At 41.6% G+C, this 18,745-nt stretch overlaps 2 protein-coding genes and 1 non-coding gene across 3 annotated transcripts in view; 2 read left to right on the forward strand and 1 right to left on the reverse strand.

Moving 5' to 3' along the window:
• LOC126175704 (bifunctional coenzyme A synthase) overlaps positions 1–15,247 on the reverse strand; it is a 121,815-nt gene extending 106,568 nt beyond the window's left edge. Inside the window, exon 1 of the mRNA XM_049922639.1 lies at positions 14,436–15,247. Within this exon, the coding sequence (XP_049778596.1) occupies positions 14,436–15,075 (640 nt within the window). The 5' untranslated portion in view covers positions 15,076–15,247. The remainder of the gene's footprint in view (positions 1–14,435) is intronic.
• Trnat-cgu (transfer RNA threonine (anticodon CGU)) lies at positions 10,251–10,325 on the forward strand. The gene has a single exon. It is a non-coding gene; the product is annotated as a tRNA-Thr (tRNA).
• Positions 15,248–15,352: 105 nt separating the features above from the next.
• Positions 15,353–18,745, forward strand: part of LOC126175707 (ankyrin-1-like) — a 222,625-nt gene continuing 219,232 nt past the window's right edge. Inside the window, exon 1 of the mRNA XM_049922640.1 lies at positions 15,353–15,484. The gene's annotated coding sequence lies outside the window, so the exon portion shown is untranslated. The remainder of the gene's footprint in view (positions 15,485–18,745) is intronic.

Raw genomic sequence — 18,745 nt, forward strand, 5'->3', positions numbered from 1 at the left:
ATGTCAATACTGGGATCATAATTCTTATAGAAGACTCATGTTTAATGTCTCAATGACAACAAGATGATCAGAGATGGGGCACAAGCTTGGATAGGGAAGGAAATTTGTTGCATCCTTTAAAAGGAAGTCATGGAAAAACTAAATCTGTAAGGCTGGATGGGGATTTGAATACCCATCCCTTGAATGCCTAGTCAGCTGACTTAACCACTGTACCACTTCACTACGTAAAAAGTGAAGACAATTTTAAAGAGGTTCAGTGGAAAGAAGGGACAGGTAAAAAAAGGGATAAAAACCTTAAATTAACAATGACACAAAGTGAATTAAAACAAGAAAAGAAGGTGAGCTGAAACATGCTAAATATGAAACCAACATAAAAACACAAAGGGAGCTGTGGAAAATGGAAAGAACTAAGTCTGCACTGGAGGTTCAGCTCCTACACCAGGAGTTCAAATACAGTGGTGCTGAAAGGATTGCAGGCACCCAATGTGAGTGATGGAACAGATGCCTCCATGACTGCTATTACATTTCACATAATTTTTAGACTACATAATTTGTTTTTATTTCTTAGAAACTTTTATACTCCTAAAAACTTCTATCTATTATAAAATACACTATACAAACTGTACATGACACAGGTACTTCACAGCAGACGCTTCTTTTAACATACCTGTGTTAGTACATCTTTCAGAAGTCTACCGTTCTCACAAATAAGGCTTAGCGGCTGATGATATAAATAAAGAAAACAAACCACCAGGGCTACATAAAAAAATTATTTCAAATGATTTAGTTTCAGCACAACACTTACGACATCTTCGAGACCACTATAAACCAAAAGAGTACTTTCATTCCTCGGCCTATGTATCGTAGAACTCATGTAATACAATGCATCCACAAAGTGTCTCTGCAGTGACGAACTCCTCATGTCTCACCTTGCAGGGCGTGTAAGGTTGGCAGCACATTCATATCACTGTATAACGAAGGGGCCACAATTCACTGCTACTGGCTGTAGTTATTTTGAGAGATGGGATTCAACATTATTACAATTAAAACAATTATATTAATTACAATTAAATATAGTGTCCTCATCGATACCACAGTACGTGTTGGAAATATTTTTCTCTTTCTTGAAGGCCTAGTTCAACACATCTACATTTATTTGTGAACACCTTTACCAATGTTTCAGAAGTAATCGAATGCTGATAGTCTGTTCATTGGTTGGATTACAACAGGGGTCATCAGTCCCTTGTTCCAAATAAAACAATGCCACAAGTGTGAGAATAGAACAAACGAGACTAACAACTCAAAACGGAGAGAAAGGAAAAAATCACAAGAACGATGAAGGGCAACAAACATGTAAATGGACAAAAGGGGACAAGAAAACCGCAGAAACGGGATGAAGACATTAAAACAACAAAGCAGATTACCATGGCTGGCTGATCATGAGAAGAAAAAGAAGCCAGCCACTCTGCACCACATTAAAACCTCCACCCCAGAAGCAATAGGGCGGAGAACACAGAGGGACAAAGGACGTGCACTAAAACTTAGACCAAATGATAAAACCCATCCTCACGAATAAAACGTAAAACTAAATCAGCTGATGAGGCGTTGTCAGATAAAATTAGTGGCAATGACTCCAGTAACCCAAGATTTCGTCACTGGGCAGTCAAAGTGACACAGTGCCCAAGAATATGAGCCACTGTCAACTGGGCGCCGCACCAACACTCAGGCAGGTTTTCACGGCGCAGGAGGTAACTGTGGGTTGCCAAAGTGTGGCCAATGCGGAGCCGGCAGACGACAACTGATTCCCTCTGAGAGTTTCGCATGGAAGACTTCCACACATCTGCAGTCTCCTTAATGACACGTTGTTTGTTGTGTGTACTGTTATGCCATTCTGCCTCCACAGCCAAAAAACCCTATGGCGTAAGTCAGAATGAAGAGGCGTTTTCCACGTAGCCTGTTTGGCCAGCCTATCGGCAAGTTCATTGTCTGGAATGCCGATGTGTCCTGGAGTCCACACAAACACCACTGCATGACGGGACCAGTCCAAAGCATAGATGGACTCCTGGATGGATGCTACCAAGGGATGGTGAGGGTAGCATTGGTCAATAGCTTATAGGTTGCTCAAGGAGTCAGTACACAGAAGAAACGATTCCCGAAGGTATGAACAGATATACTGAACTGCACGACAGATGGCCACCAGCTCTGCAGTGAATACACTAGAGCCATCAGACAAGGAATGCTGTTCAAAATGGCCTCTGTGGACATAGGTGAAGCCAACCAACAGGTTAGAATGAGCAGTTGGCAGCGGGCTCGTGCACATGTGCAGAGCTGAATTCGCGTATGAGCAGTACCTTCCCACGATTTACGTAGATAAAAAGAGACAGCAACAAGGTTTTGGCGTCAGGAAAAGGCTGTTCGGATGGCAGACTCAAGGGACACATGATTATCAGTGGTACAGTGCCCCTAGCGGAAGCCGCCCTGACATGGAGCCAGTACGCCACATGACTCCAGGAACTAACCCAACTGCCGACACACCATATGTTCCACAAGCTTACGAAGAATGTTGGTGGCTCTGATGGACTTATAGCTATACACATGAAGTGGGTTTTTACCGGTTTTAAGCACCGGAACGATGCTGCTCTCTGTCATTGTGATGGAAATACGCCATCACAACAGATCCGGTTGAACATGACGAGGAGATGGCGCTTGTAGTCAGACAAGAGATGTTTACTCATCTGATTGTGGATCCGATCCAGCCCAGGAGCTGTGTCGGGGCAATGTGCATGTGCACTGAATAGATCCCACTCCGTAAATGGGGCATTATGGGATTAACTGTGTCGTGTAGTGAATGAGAGTACTTTCCTTTCTATCCGCCGTTTAAGTGTGCGATACAGAGGCTCGAGCACAGTGCTCAGGCAAAGCACTCGGCAATCATGTTTGCGTCGGTACATAGAACACCATTGATGGTAAAGCCAGGGATACCTGTTGGGGTCTGGTACCCAAAAAGACATCTGATCTTTGTCCAGACTTGAGAATGTGTTGTATGGCACCCAATGGTCGACACGTACCTCTCCCAACCCTCCTGTTTCCATCGATTTATAAGCTTGCATACATGGGCACAGAGCTGATTAAAGGCTATCAGTTATTCTAGGGAAGGGTGCCACTTATGTCGCTATAAAGCTCGCTGACACTCTGTAATTGCCTCAGCGACTTCCAGCGACCACCAAGGCACTGTCTTTTGCTGGGGGCACCCTAGAGAGCGAGGGATCGCATTTTCTGCCACAGAAACGATTGTGGTAGTCACCTGTTCAACCATCACATCGATGTTACAATGTGGGGAGAGTCAACAGTGACATCAGAAGTGAAAGTCGGCCAGTCTGCCTTGTTTAAAGCCCATCTGGGCAGGCGTTCATGGGCCTGATGCCAGGGCAGTGACAGGAAGATGGGGAAGTGATCATTGCCACAGGTTGTCATGTGCCCTCCAGTGGATAGATGGGAGAAGTATTTATTTTTATTTTATGTTTTTTTAATTTTATTTTCGTGCGCACAACATCTAAGGTCATAAGCACCCAGTATAGAACCGTAGAATGCTGGGATTGCAAGGGTAAATACCGTTGCGAGGTCCAATACAGAAAGGAAGAAAAAACAAATCTAAAATGTCCGGATGTTATGGAAGAGTATCTAAACGATGTCAACAAGATACCAGAGTCGCCAGGTAGAAATCAAATCTCTTTTGTCATATTAGTGCTTTTTAAAAAACTTAAAATGCGAGCCACAGTTCACACATCAACCACTAAAATGTCTGGCAAAGTGGGCGACAGCCTGACCCTGACTCAGAAGTGGCTAAAATAGGGGCAGGGTATCAGGAAATGTATGACTGTTAATGGCTGGCTACAGAAAGGACAGTTGGGTGCAAGGTCACCACTCAACAAGTGGCAGTGACTAAAGCGGCAGTGCTCTATTCGCAACTGAGCTAACATTACTTCCTCACGGTGAGACGGCCGGGAGGAAGTCGACGAGGCTGTTGCGAGAGGTTTGACTTCTCTGAGTTTGTTCCCATGAAGGGAGCACCAATGGTCATGCCAAAGTGATGTGATACACCGACAGAGAAAAGTACGAATATCTTGCGAGGGAACAGAGTATGAGGCGGGCCGACCAAGATGGACTGTGGCCTTCGCTGCAGCAACAGCAGCATCATTCCAGGCACACCAACATGGCCACCAACCCACATGATCATCACTTAGGCTCCCCTTCCAAGAACAAATGGAGGCTGTCCTGGATCCGTCGAACGAGGGGGTGGATTGGATCTGGATCATCCGGACTCTGAAGGGCACTGAGGGAGTCAGTACACATTACACAGTGAGTGAGCTGGTGCCTCCAGATGTAGTGAACAACCTGATAGAGGGCAAAAAGCTCTGCGGTAAAAATTGTGCACTGGTCGAGAAGCTGGTATTGAAACCTATCATCCCCGACGATATAAGCACAGCCAACAATGTGGGCGGACCTGGAACCATCAGTGTACAAAAATATGCTATCGGCAAGTTGTGGGCGAAGTTCGAGAAATTTGCAGCGATGGGTCAGCTCGGGAGTCGAATTCTTCGAAAACGAGCTGAGGTCAAAATGAACACAAACCTGTGCCTGAAGCCAAGGTAGTGAAGGGCTCTCACCCATTCGGAAAGTGTCAGGAAGTGTAAACTACAGCTGCTGAAGCAGGTGACGAAAGCGGACACCTGGAAGCCGCAGAGAAGAAACATACACCTTGTATTGGCAGTCAAGAGTGTAAAAAATAGGGTCAAAGGTTGGGTGGTCTGGCATGGAAGAAAGCCGACACGCATACCTACTGAGTAGGATGTCGCGCCAGTACAATAGCATAGTTCACTGGCTTCTGCGTAGAGACTCTCAACTGGGCTAGTATAGAAGGCACCAGTGGCGAGACGGATCCCCAAATGCTGTATTGCATTTAGACAGCATAAGATAGATGGATGTGCAGAGGAGCAGACAATGCATTCATAATCCAACTGGGAGTGGACAAGAGATCAATATAGACAGAGGACAGCTCCCCAAGAGGTACCACTCAACACACGAAGGACACTGAGGGACCGGGTGCAGCGTGCAGCCAGGTAAGACACGTGGGGAGATCAACTGAGTTTCCTATTGAATGTAAGCCCTACAAGCTTCGTTGCATCCATGAACAGGAGAGCATTTTAACCCAGTCGCAAGGACGGTGGAAGAAACGCCTTGTACCGCCAGAAGTTGACGTAAACGGATTTGGTAGCAGAAAAGTGGAAACCATTTGTGACACTCCACAAATAGAGACGGTTCAGACAAGGCTGAAGACAGCATTGCAGGAGACATGTCCGCTGCAATAAATAGCAAAGTTGTCAATGAAAAGAGAGCTGGAAATGCCAGCTGGAAGGCAGTCCAGAATTGGGCTGATGGCTATGGCGAAGAGGACGACACTCAGTATGGAGCCCTGAGGCACCCCGTTCTGTGAAAAGGTGTGGGATAAGGAGGAACCCACATGTACCCAGAAAACTCGGTCTGTTAAAAATTCCCGGATGAAAGTGGGAAGATGACCGCAAAGGCCCCATGTGTGAATAGTACGTAGAATGCTGTCCGCCAACAGGTATCATAGGCTTTCTCCAAATCAAAGAATATGGCCACTGTTTGTTGCTTCTGCAGAAAATTATTCATGATGAACTTCGACAGGGTGATGAGATGATCAACCACTGAGCAGTGCTTTAGGAACCCACACTGAGCATTAGTGAGAAGATGGTGTGACTCCAGCCACCACACTAATCGACCACTGATCACACATTCCATCACCTTACAAATGCTGTCAGTAACGGAAATTGTATGATAGCTGGAAGGAAGAGATTTATCTTTACCAGGCTTAGGTAGGGGAACAATAGTAGCTTCATGCCAAAGCAAGGGAAATACACCGTCAGTCCAAGTACGGTTGTAGGTATCGAGGAGAAAGCGTTTTCCTATAGGAGGAAGATTCTGCAGCATGAAAACATGGATTGTATCGGGCTCAGGAGCAGAAAACCTGGATGAGGAGAGAGCACGGTCGAGCTCCCTCATAGTAAAGGGAGTATTGTAGCATTCTCGGTTCAAAGAGAGAAAAGAGATTGCACGAGCCTCCTCCACCTGTTTCTGAGGAAGGAAGGCAGGATGGTAGCGGGTGGAGCCTGAAACATCCACAGAGAACCGGCCCAAAGTGTTGGAAACATCGACAGGGTCGACAATGATGTTTCCCACCAGAGTCAGACCAGGGATTGGGGAGTGGGTGATAGTCCCGGAAAGCCGGCACATACCACCCCAAACAAGAGAGGATGGAGCAAAACTGTTGAACGAGCTTTGCTTGCTTTCCTTAATAGTGCGATAGCACTGCGCACATAGTTGCTTGTAGCGGATGCAGTTCGTTAACAATAGGATGATGGTGCAAGAGACAAAGCGCAAATCGTCGGGGACAAATCACATTGCTGGACTGCACAGTTCACCAAGGGACCGGGACCTGATGAGGAGAAGTAGTAGTACGAGGATAGAGGATTCGGCAGCCGAGAAAATAATATCCATGAGGTGCTCGACCTATCATTACAGCTGGGAAATGGCCGTTCGTCAAAGACTGCCAAGGAGGAATATAGCCTCCAGTCCGCAAGAGAGAATTTCCATTAAGCGGATCTTTGTGGCAGGGTGTGATTGTACAGGCGAGTCACACAAGGGAAGTGGTCACTCGAGCAAGTATAGGAAAGAGCATACCACTCGAGACGTCGAGCGAGCTGGGCAGAGCAGATCGAGAGGTCTAAATGGGAATGTGTGTGCATGTAATCACAGAGAAACGTGACTCCGCTGGTGTTGAGGCACACAAGATTAAGATGATTAAGAAGATCTGCCAAAAGAAAACCTCTCGGGCAGGCAACAGGCGAGCCCCAAAGAGGCTGATGGGCATTGGTGTCACCGAGGAGCAGAATGGGTGGGAAGTCCTGGGCTGCAAATTTATAAATCAACTGCCAAATAACTACCTCAAGCCACACTGAAATGTGTGGCAGCCCCAGTATTTAAGAGGCAGAGGTGGAACTGAGACAGTAAAGTTTCGACATCTCTGACTCTGCCAGTAAGCACAGTGTCACCCCACAAGGGATTATGGGCATTAAAATCTCCCAAGAGTAGGAAAGGTTTAGGGAGTTGATCAATCAGTGCAGCTAATACATTCAGGGGTACTGCACCGTCTGGAGGAAGATATACATTGCAGACAGTTATTTCCTACATCGTCCGTATTCTGACAGCCACAGCTTCCAGAGGGGTTTCAAGGGGCATTCCACTGGAGAATGATATTGTGAGACTGGGAAGGCATGGAACATTCAATGAGGCAGTTTACGCCTCAGAGTCACCTGCTGCCACCGATTTATTGCCTGATCAGTCTATATCCATTGTTTCTGATGGTCTGGCGAGATCTAGATCCTCAGTGGACGCCAAAATCTCCACCCAACCCTCCGACGCAGAGCTAGTAGGTAGCGGTGGTGTGGGTGCCACCGCAAGTTCCTTGGTTTTAGGGGTTTTCTTTTTGGATTTCTCTCGCTGCTCCTTGGGATTCCCTGGCTGGGAGGACTTCACTGGCTCAGTCTCCGGTACTGAGGATGAGCGTGAGACTGGGAAGGCATGGAATATATGGATCCTTCAATGAGGCAGTTTATGCCTCAGAGTCACCTGCAGCCACCAACTTTTTGTTAAGCAGTCTATATCCATTGTGTCTGAGGGTCCGGAGAGATCCAGGTCCTCAGTGGATGCCAGACTTATGCTTTTCTGGATCAGAAGTGGGGGACTGGTGTCCCCGATGGTTGGGAGGAGGGGGAGGAGGGTAGGGGGGTTGTTGCTCCTGCAGTAGGTGGTGCCTCCCACCATCAAGGGAACAGGTGTAGTCTCCCAGCCAGTTCTGAGGAGCAACAGGAATTTGAAGAACGGATGGGGCGGCAACTGTTCTCATAGCAGCGGCCTATGAGGTAGTAGCCACAGGATGTAGATGCTCAAATTTCCTCTTAATCTGGGTGTAGATCAGTCGGTTCAGGGTCTTATATTCCATGATTTTCCTCTCTCTCTGTAAAATCCTGCAGTTTGGTGATCAACTGGTGCACAGCTTGCCATCAGACTGCAAAAGAAGGTCCCTGTGGAATATAATACCCTGGACAATACTTAAGCTCTTATGAGGCATGATGGTAACAGAAACATCCCCCAACTTGCCACATGCGAGTAATGCCCGTGACTGGGCAGAGGATGCTGTTTTTATCAAAACTGACCCAGAGCGCATTTTGGACAAGCCCTCCATCTCCCCAAATGTGTCCTCCAAATGTTCCATAAAAAACTGTGGCTTCATGGACATAAAAGATTCCCCATCAACTCTCCTACATACGAGGTACCGGGGTGAATAAGCTTCACTGCCATCCTTAGCCTTGTGTTCCTCCCATGGTGTGGCCAGGGAGGGGAATGACTTGGGGTCATATTTCTTAACATTGAAGTTAGACTTTGCCCGCTTAGAGACTGCTGGTGGCGGACCACCAGAGATGACGTACTACGCTTCATGGCATGTCATCCGCCCTGATGCCACCCACTCCGACCAGGGGCCCTCCCCATGGGTGCCACACAGCCGCAGCAAAGGCCACCTGGCAGGATGGCCATTGCTGGGAGTCCCAGCAGAGCAATTCCAGTGTTGTCAGGGGGGCTACAACCAACAGGGTACATGGCAGACCCACCCCAATGGACTGACTACCGAGCTGGATATGAAGTGCAAAGAAGTCCACGGTCATCGTCAGCACAGAAAGTGACACTGCAAAGTGCATGGTGTAGAATGCACCCAGGAAGGTGTCCTCACCCAAGAGATGGAGAGTGAGTGGGATTGCAATGCGACAACAAGGAAGTGTGCTAAAGATCTCAATGCACGATAGACACAATGCACCATGTACGGTGCCCTTCACCAATTGGCTCGCTCTTTGGGAAAATTTTGAAGAATGGAGGTCAAACCCTACAGGGGACCATCACATAAAGGCCGAAACATGTGACTCCTTTTAGTCGCCTCATATGATAGGCAGGAATACCTCAGGCCTATTCTAACCCCCGGACGTGCAGGGGTCTTCTGTTCATTTATTGTCTTTGGGTTATTTTGAAATAAAAATGTTTTAATTGCACTGCAAAGTAAATGGTCGATTGGAGAGATCTGCTGAGTGTGGGGCCAGAGACTTTTCATAATTACTCTGTCTCCAGAGATTTCATTATAAGTCGTACGAACTGATGTGCTATACAAGCAGTAATGTTGTCTTGGTACAAAAATAGATGATTGATCTCATTTTTGTTTCAGCAGGGCAATAAATGGATAAATTATCTGGGAATAATAGATATTGGAAGTGACGGAAGTATCGATAAAGATCAGCCCTGTAATACACACATGTGTTATGGAAAAACATACATCAATTTCCTCTTCATGCAATGGTATTTCTCTTAAGCTATGTGGATATTCTGACTAATCAAATCAGATATTTGAATGCCTGTCAGCGAAATGATGCTTGATCTGTTAAAAATGTTTGATCTGAAACACCAACTCCATGTCTATATATGAAGGTAGAATCTGTTTCCGAAAGAATGGATACCACTGATGACCGTGCAGTTTCTCTAGAATGAAATTATAATTAAATTGACACCCTAGCTGCAAACAGGCATTGATATATATCATTGGGGACATGTTGAAAATGTGTGATCCGACCAGGACTCGAAACCGGGATCTCCTGCTTACATGGCAGATGCTCTATCCATCTGAGCCACCGACGGCACAGAGGAGAGTGTGCCTGCAGGGACTTACCCCTTGCACACTCCCCATGAGACCCACATTCCCAACATGTCCACACTACTACATTCCTAGTGCACCTAATAGATGTTTGCCCATCACACTCATACTCGTGGCAGATTAATCTAGCAAGTCCCGTACAAGTTGGGGCACAGCATGTGCGTTTGTACAAGAGGGTCAATGGCCATTAATATAATTAGTTAAAATATGGCAACCCAGTCACTGACCACCTTGTGCGAACGCACACGCTATGCTCCAAATCGTACAGGACTTGGAAGATTAATCTGCCGGGAGTAACGTGTCACGGGCAAACATCTATTAGGTGCACTATGAATGCAGTAGTGTGGACATGTTGGGAATGTGGGTCTCATGGGAGCGTGCAAGGGTAAGTCCCTGCAGGCGCACTATCCTCTGTGCCCTTGGTGGCTCAGATGGATAGAGCATCTGCCACGTAAGCAGGAGATCCCGGGTTCGAGTCCTGGTCAGGGCACACATTTTCAACATGTCCCCAATGATGTATATCAATGCCTGTTTGCAGCTAGGGTGTCGATTTAATCATCATTTAACTCCATGTCTGTTGACAAATTGCTGAAGCCATTCATGATACTCAATTCATTCCACACTGTCAATGCATAGTAACTGCTGCACAGCATAATTTCATATGGGTACATCCCCAGTTCTTTGGTTACAGCCTTATGTGCTGTCATACAAGAGACTTTAGCCTACTGCCATAATCTCCTCACCGATTTTGTTGGACTCTGCCATCTGAAATGTGGTCAAGCCTCCATTCTCTAAAACTGTAGGCCTACCAGTTAATGGTCCATCGCAAATTGAATCTGTTGTCTGGAATTTGCGAATTAAACCATGTACAGTGTCATGATGTGGACATCTTGAAATGTGAATCCAAACTGTTGCCTTACATAGTCCATAAGGTTTCCTCCTGCACAGAAAATCTCATCCACTAAAAACTCTCTCTGAAGTAATACCATTCTCAGTACACCAAACTTACACAAGAACTAGACAATAACACAACTAACAGCCGCAATGTCCAAGTAACACTACTACCCCTATCCTACCACTGTATGTCCACTGATGCCACAGAACATTTGCAGGCGAGACTTGAATGTGCTTCCAACCTCACACGCCCTGCGATGAGAGGCATGCGAAGCTCACTGCTGGAGAGAGGCTTTGCACATGCATCGTACTAGCTGTTGGGGATTGCATACATCAGGAGTGGTCACGGGTGTAGGGTATATACTCCTGATATATGCAATCCATGACTTGTAGTAATTAAGTGGGTTCTACGATATGTGGCCCAAGGAATGAAAGAACTGTTTTGGTTTGTAGTGGACCTAAAGATGGTTAAGTGCTGTGCTGAAACTAGTCGTTTTAAATAAATTTCTTTGATGATAAGGCGGTGATGGTTTGTTTCCTTTATTTACCTGTGTTGGTGGTGGAATTAAAATATTGTCTAAGGGGTTGGTGAAGTGGTTAGGTTCTGCAATAAACTTGCTCCTATTTATGTCTATTATGAAATATGTTAGCAGTGTACCAAGCTTAGATGGGCAACAACAAACCACCCATGAAGGTGCTAAGCATATTTACGTCAATCATGAGACATGGAAGCATGTTACCAGTTTTTGACGGGCAACAAGATACTGTCCAAAAAAATGCTGAGCACATGGAGCATTATTAATCTCACTTGGAACTGTTAATAAGTAAAAGTCTCACTTGGAGCAAATCAACAGTGTAGTAATGTGTTAAAAAGTGACAATTAAACAAACATTTCACATGATGCCAATGATTAGGTTGAATGGACAAGGTGATGCACAAGACTAGAGAGAAGCTGTCAGAAGTGAGATACTCAACAGTAATGGTGTTCCTAAGAAACTGTTTTTGTCAGTACATATTCTGCAAGTACTAGTCTGTAGATATTTCTATTGAGTGGAACAGGATACGGTAATGTAAGCCAATGTGCCTACTGAGAAAACAACTAAATTTCTAAAATTTGCTTTACAAGAAGCACAAGAAAACAAATATTGTTAAGGATACATTACAAATCAAATTTGAGCTCTTACATACAATGACGCCTCACCACAGTATTGTGGATCTTTTTTGTGTGTGTATGAACATGACTATGGATTTAATGATGAATGACAATACTAAAGAATTCATGATAGACTTAGGGGAAGGGCACCAGCTATCCTTAAGTATTTGAACTCCAAAGTAGTTTTTTTATTGTCAATGACTCTCCGCTTACACATTTTTAACCAGTTAAAAACAACACGCATTTTTTTCATTTAAATGCACAACTGATGCACCAGAAAAATGTCAGTAACTGACTAGGGCTATGTTATTAAAAATAATAAATATTAACACTGTAATGGAACTGTTTTATCATGTAGGCCTATATTAATGGCCTTATACACAGTATTAATAATAAACTTAGACTTTTTGTATATAATGCTCTTATTTATATTGACATGTTATTAGCATAAACCTGCACAAATATCAAGCCATATTTTACTAAGATTGCCAACTTGTTTTAATTTTTTGATACGTAAAATTGTGTGCATCACAAAATTCAAAAACATATCTTATAACTTCACTATCAATACGTCACAACTGGGATCAGTCAATTTACATACATAACTGAATGGTTCAAATGGCTCTGAGCTGGGACTTAACTGCCGAGGTCATCGGTCCCCTAGAACTTGGAACTACTTAAACCTAACTAACCTTAGGACATCACACACATCCATGCCCGAGGCAGGATTTGAACCTGCAACCGTAGCGGTTGCACGGGTCCAGACTGTAGCGCCTAGAACCGCTCGGCCACTCCGGCCGTCTCATACATAACTGAGTGTAACAATTTATGGAGTGTCAAAAGGAACAACACTTACACTAAGTAACAGGTAAAGCAGGGGGCAGAGTTCAGTTAACTGGAAAAACATTCACTCTACAAATATTGTCTAAAAACCATTCATGCAATTCAACCCAAAAAGTTTGTGGGCCCCATACCAAATAGGGCTATCAGGAGATATTGAATGTTTATAAGGAACAGCATAATAAATGGTCACATATTTGTTTGAATCATGGAAGAGCTTAAGAGAAATATTGAAAAACATGAGCAGATGCTTAAAGAAAGATGCTCACTATAACACAAAAGTCTATTTCGATAATTAAGAATGAGTATTAGCCCCTTGCACTCTGTAACGCAGAGACAAGGTGCCCCTGCATGCACTTATTTAAATTGCTGCTGAGGCACGTTTGGAAGGATAGGAATAGAAGGAAAGATTGAGTGATGATAAACTACATTTGACAATCCATATAAATTCAGGTGGGAGGGTCAAGTGTACCTTGACGCAGATGTTTTTGAAGGTAAGACGTGTCACAATTCACGACCAAGTAAGAAACTAATAATTTTTTGTTTTGTTTAAATTATAATTCCTAGCCCAACATACAGACCCGAGATGATGCCTCAAATACCACTGTGCACATTCAGTTTTCGGGAAAAATTTTAAAAGGCAAGGAATGGTTCCAAATATTTTGTGCATTTTTTTTTTAAATTTGAAAGATGATTGCTTTATGATTAAAATGATATTCTTGATTTGGAAATGTGTGTCCAAGTTCTCTTGACATAGCTTTGTGATTTTTTTTTTTTTAAATTAATTTTGTTCTTAAGTATACCAATCTCATTCCTCATTTCTTTCTTTTTTCTGTTAATCAGTACCATATGGCACTACATTCCCACAAAAGGAGACCTATCACTTTTCAGTTTAACAAGTTTTATAGATAATGTCCATTTTTTACTTCAGTAGCTAATTTCTTTGTTGTAATTGTTTATCGCTAACTTCCTTATTGTAGGGTCTTATAGAAAATCTTGAGATCCTCCACATGAACTCAACAAATGGTCAAGATGACTTAATAAAGAAGCTCATTTCAATATGGCAAGATCTTTTAAGTATATAGGTCAGGTTGAAAGGTGACAGTATGTATGTGAGTTGGTGTAGCCAATATATGTGATGTCACAGTAACAATCAATTTTTATTTATTATTATTATTATTATTATTTTACAAATATGGATTTCAGTAAGCTGTTTACATCAGCAATTATGTTGTCCAAGACCAGAGCTAACTAGCAATACTGGTAGGTTCACGTTTCAGAGAGAGAAACATTTCAGGTGCCAAATGTTGTAAAACAACTCCGTAAGAAAAACCTAGAGCTCACCCCTCTTTAGCATGGTCCAAACATTTCACCAACTGCATCATCTCAACCAGTGAAAGTCTTTAGGATACTTCAGGCAAAAACATTTTTAACATACAGTAATTTTTCACTATCAGAACAACATAAATTTGTATCTTAGAAGTCATTTCCTGTCTGAAAGCAACTGGGTTATAAATACTTGTATTATAAGCTGTATACAGTATTATAGTACTAGAAATTAGTTCAAATTCACTATGGAGTTAACAATTCTATATCAAAAAGCATAATGGTTTTTTGACAGTGAGTGTTCAGCAACATACACCATGCATTAAGTATGGTGAGAAAAATGACTTTATACAACATACTTAAAAAAGCATAAATATGATAACTTACACTGCAACATTGGGGTATCCGTCACACCAACTGTGATTCTTTTAGTGCAATGTAGCACAGCCTCGCTAAGAATGATGCGGTGTCCCAAGTGCAGTCGGTCAAACGTTCCTCCAAGAACAACATTATCATACACCTTTAATGTCTTATTATTCATAATATTATGCTGTGATGTTTTAACGTAGAAATTATCTCTTGGGCTCTCAACCTCTTCGTCTTCTTTATCATTTGTGCTCGCATCGTTTAAAGTAACTATTTCACATGATTGTGTTACATTTGATAAACAGGATTTCACAAATCGATGCACTTCATCATTATTATATGTACGGTCAAAAAAGACAACTTCGATTTTTTTTCTTGTACTTATACTGGACAACAATGGATCTCTGAACGCAGAAAGAAGCACTCTCACATCCAAATTATGGTTTGAAACAGCTGTCTGTGAATATAATTTTATAACTGTTTGACTGTGGTGGGGTGGCGTCAAAAAGGTTTCATTTTTCTGTGAGCTACTTGGAACCAGGTTGCTACGGCTGGGCGTGAACTGCACATAAAGTGTATTCTGCACGTGTTTTTGAATAACTGGTAAAAAACGTCTGATCCTACTTGGATTGCTTACCACAAACAAGCCAGTTTTACCCATTTTCCACGGCACTTAACAGCAACACAAAAGCATTACTGTATACAGTTTAGCACCAAACTACAAAATCGAATAACTGAACTCTGTCGCTAGTCTTCACTTAGCGAGATTGACTACGAAATAAATAAATACTACTCTGCTGCTTTGTCATTTTCGTCAGAGAAAATTTTGTATCCACTTTTATTTCTAAGATTAACTATCTCTCTTTGTTATCTTTGAATTATTACACAGTACACACATACATCACGCAACATGTACGAGTCATTTGTTTAGGCGGACGATTTAAAACGCGTCCCAATGCTGATACAGAAAAATTGAATTTAATGGCTTTTCAGAAGTATATAGAAGCAAATGTTGACAGCTTATTTAACTACGCAAATTTCGTTGATGTGGGAATGAAGGCTGATTTTCGGTATGTCTACTTTGCGATGTTAGACACATCCTATTTCGTATGTTTCGTTTCGAAAGAAATCACAAACATGTGAATTGATGAACAACTAGATAGATGGTGGATGAACAATAGGCATTTTGAAAATATTATCACTTGATGCCAATTTTCAGTTTTCTGATATTGTGTGTTTGAACAGTAACATAATAAATAATAATAACAATAATTTTATTGTCATTAGGCCGTCAAACACGCAATATAATAGAGCTGATAATGAAAAAAAAAACAACAGGTTAGTTATTAACATTGCAGTTTTATGTTACAGTTGGTCAATTTCTTTAAACCGTGGAGTGGTAGGGCTACCAAACAGTCTTTCAGTTTTTGTTTGAACGCTTGTTCTGGTAAATCTTATACAGTTTGTGGACTCTTATTAAATAATTTGTGCTGCATAAGTTAACAACCATTAATTGATTAATACAGTCTATAGTATGGAAAATAAATGCACCTATTGCTGCTTGTGTTGTAACAGTGTATGTTTTCTTCGCATTTTTCTGCTGGTAACTTCTTCGTTGTGTAAATTAAAACATAGTATTTGTACAAGTTTATTTATTAGTCGAGATCTTTTGTTCACAAAACAAAGGTTTACAGTGTGCCTTGTATACAGAACCAATAAATATGATACTGTAATAGCAATATTAAAATCTCATGCACAGAACTAGAGCTACCCCATAAAATACTACCATATAATATTATACTTTGGAAAAATTAAAATTAGGATATCCTGACACATATTTAAGATACACAATCCATAAGTCATCTTAACAAATAAATTAGTCTTGATATCTTATCACTAACATACTGTACATGTTGTTCTCAAGACAATTTATCATCTAAATATACTACAAAAACTTAATGTAACTTGGATCATCCGATGAAAGCTTGTCTTTTAGACTAAAACCATCTGCTGTGTTTTGTTTTCATTCAGCAAGAATACATTTGCTTGATTACTTTTCTTCCCAACACAAGTTTTAAGACTACTAACATCATCACTAATAAAATCAGACTATGAAAATCATCATCTGCGAAGGAAAATAGTATCTGCATACAGCACTGTACTGTATTTGATAAATGATGGCAGGTCATTAATCATTATCAGGAACAAGAAAGGTCCCAGTACAGATCCCTGTGGAACACCTGCCTTAACTTGATCTGTACTGGACATTTCTTTGCCAAAACTGACAACTTGCTTACAGTACTGTAGATAAAATTTTAATGATATAAGGCTACAGCAAATAAACAATGTTTTCAGCCTTCAGTTGCAAGGTAATAAAATTTTGAAGCCTTTGCCAGTTATTTTTCATTTCTTTATGGGAATGTTGTCATCAAATTGTATAAAAAATGCTTTAAAAACCTAGCAAATCTTATTTCTGCTAACAAATAATTACTTATTTTTGTTTTAAAGCGTATTGCATGTCACCATAACATGGGCCAAACCACCCTCTGTCAGCAAGAGTTACACAGCCTGATAATTTTTTTATTGATGACAGGTCTGGCGATGACGACTTTTGTGACAGGCCTAGCTATATTACTCTTATCAAGAGGGGTCATAATTCTATAATTTAAAGATATGGAATTATGATCATGAAATGGAAAGACTGTCACATCACATGATTTTTCTGTAGTTTTTTGAAACTGATGAAAATGAAAGAAGGTTGTATGCATAAGAGAGACCAGGAGAGACATGCAAATTATATAATAATGAGACAAAGTTTTAGAAAACAATTTTTAAACTCCAAAACATTTTTAGGAACAGTTGTGGACTCTGCAAGAGAATAGCAAGAGTGTGTTATCTAATCTGGAGACTGACAGATGTAGTCACTGATGAGTATCTAAAGGAGGTATATTTTGGCCTGTTTCAATCACACATTTCCTACGGCATATTGTTATGGGGACATTCTTGCTTTGTCAGTGAAATTCTGAAAATTCCAAAAAAAAAAGTAATCAGAATAATGAGGAAAGGTAAGCATTGGGAACACTGCCGCCCTGTCTTTATCAAAGACATGATATTAACTGTTTTGAATCTATACAACTATACAGCACTGCTTAATGTCAAAAGCAACTTAAATAAGTTCAAGAACAAAGAGAACACACGTCCCCACAACACCAGAGGCAAACTGTACTTCAACATACCAAGACACAAACTCACTAAGACTACAAACTCACACAAAATAATGAGTTTAAAACTCTTCAATAAACGTCTGTTCGGTCACTGACCAGTAACATTTTCAAACGTAAGATTTATGACTGGTTACTCAAACACCCATTTTATAAGACATTTTGAAATAATCATTGACATTAGTATATAAGAATATTCCTAAAAGAAGTGGAATTAAATTGTAAAAACTTTACTGTAAAGTTATTGTTAATTGTATATTTAATGTTCAGACCTATTCCACTGTAAGTGGTCAATGGTGAATAAACTGAATACTGACCATAATTTATTGTTTGTGAACTACAGATTAAAACCGAAAAAAAAATTGTAGAAAGATAGTTTTGTAATGGTAACTTATGCTTGAGCTAATGGGGGCTCGCCCTGGTTTATTTGCAGCAAGGGACATGTAAGTATGATCCTCAAAAACAGTGCTTACTAACTTAAATATTTATTCTAAAGCATGTCCAGTGCATGCTATATCGAAGTTCTGTCTATGACAGACAGTCTGGTGGTAAACAGAACAAATAGGAAACTGAGAGATGGGACATGGATAAGTTGAAAGAACAAGATGTTATTGAGAGTTTCAAGTGTCACATTAGGCTACTGTTGACTGAAACAGGGGCAGGAATACAACAGAAGACAAATAGATGAAAGGACAAGTCCCAGTAGAAATCCTCGGATAACATTTGACATAATGTATTTAATTGACAAGTTAAGGAAATAGAAAAATGCAGCTGATGAAGCAGACAAAACAGAATACAGAAGTGTATAAAATGAGATTAACTGATATTGCAAAATAGCAAATTAGGAATAGCTAGAGGGGAACTGTGAAATTGCAAAAACACGCATGACTATGAAAGATACTAGATATGGGAAAATTAAGGGATCCTTTGGAGACAAGAAAAGCATCTGTAAGAATGTCAACAGCTCAGGTGGCAAGCCAGTAGTATATAAGTAATAAAAGGCCAGTTGGTAGGAGCAACGTACAGGAGGCTACTCCATTTTAAGAAACTTATATGGAAAGGTAATAGGCTAAGATGAGATGGTAGTAGTAGTAGTAGTAGTAGTAGCAG

Source organism: Schistocerca cancellata, chromosome 3 (assembly GCF_023864275.1).
Source record: "Schistocerca cancellata isolate TAMUIC-IGC-003103 chromosome 3, iqSchCanc2.1, whole genome shotgun sequence".
Taxonomy (NCBI): domain Eukaryota; kingdom Metazoa; phylum Arthropoda; class Insecta; order Orthoptera; family Acrididae; genus Schistocerca; species Schistocerca cancellata.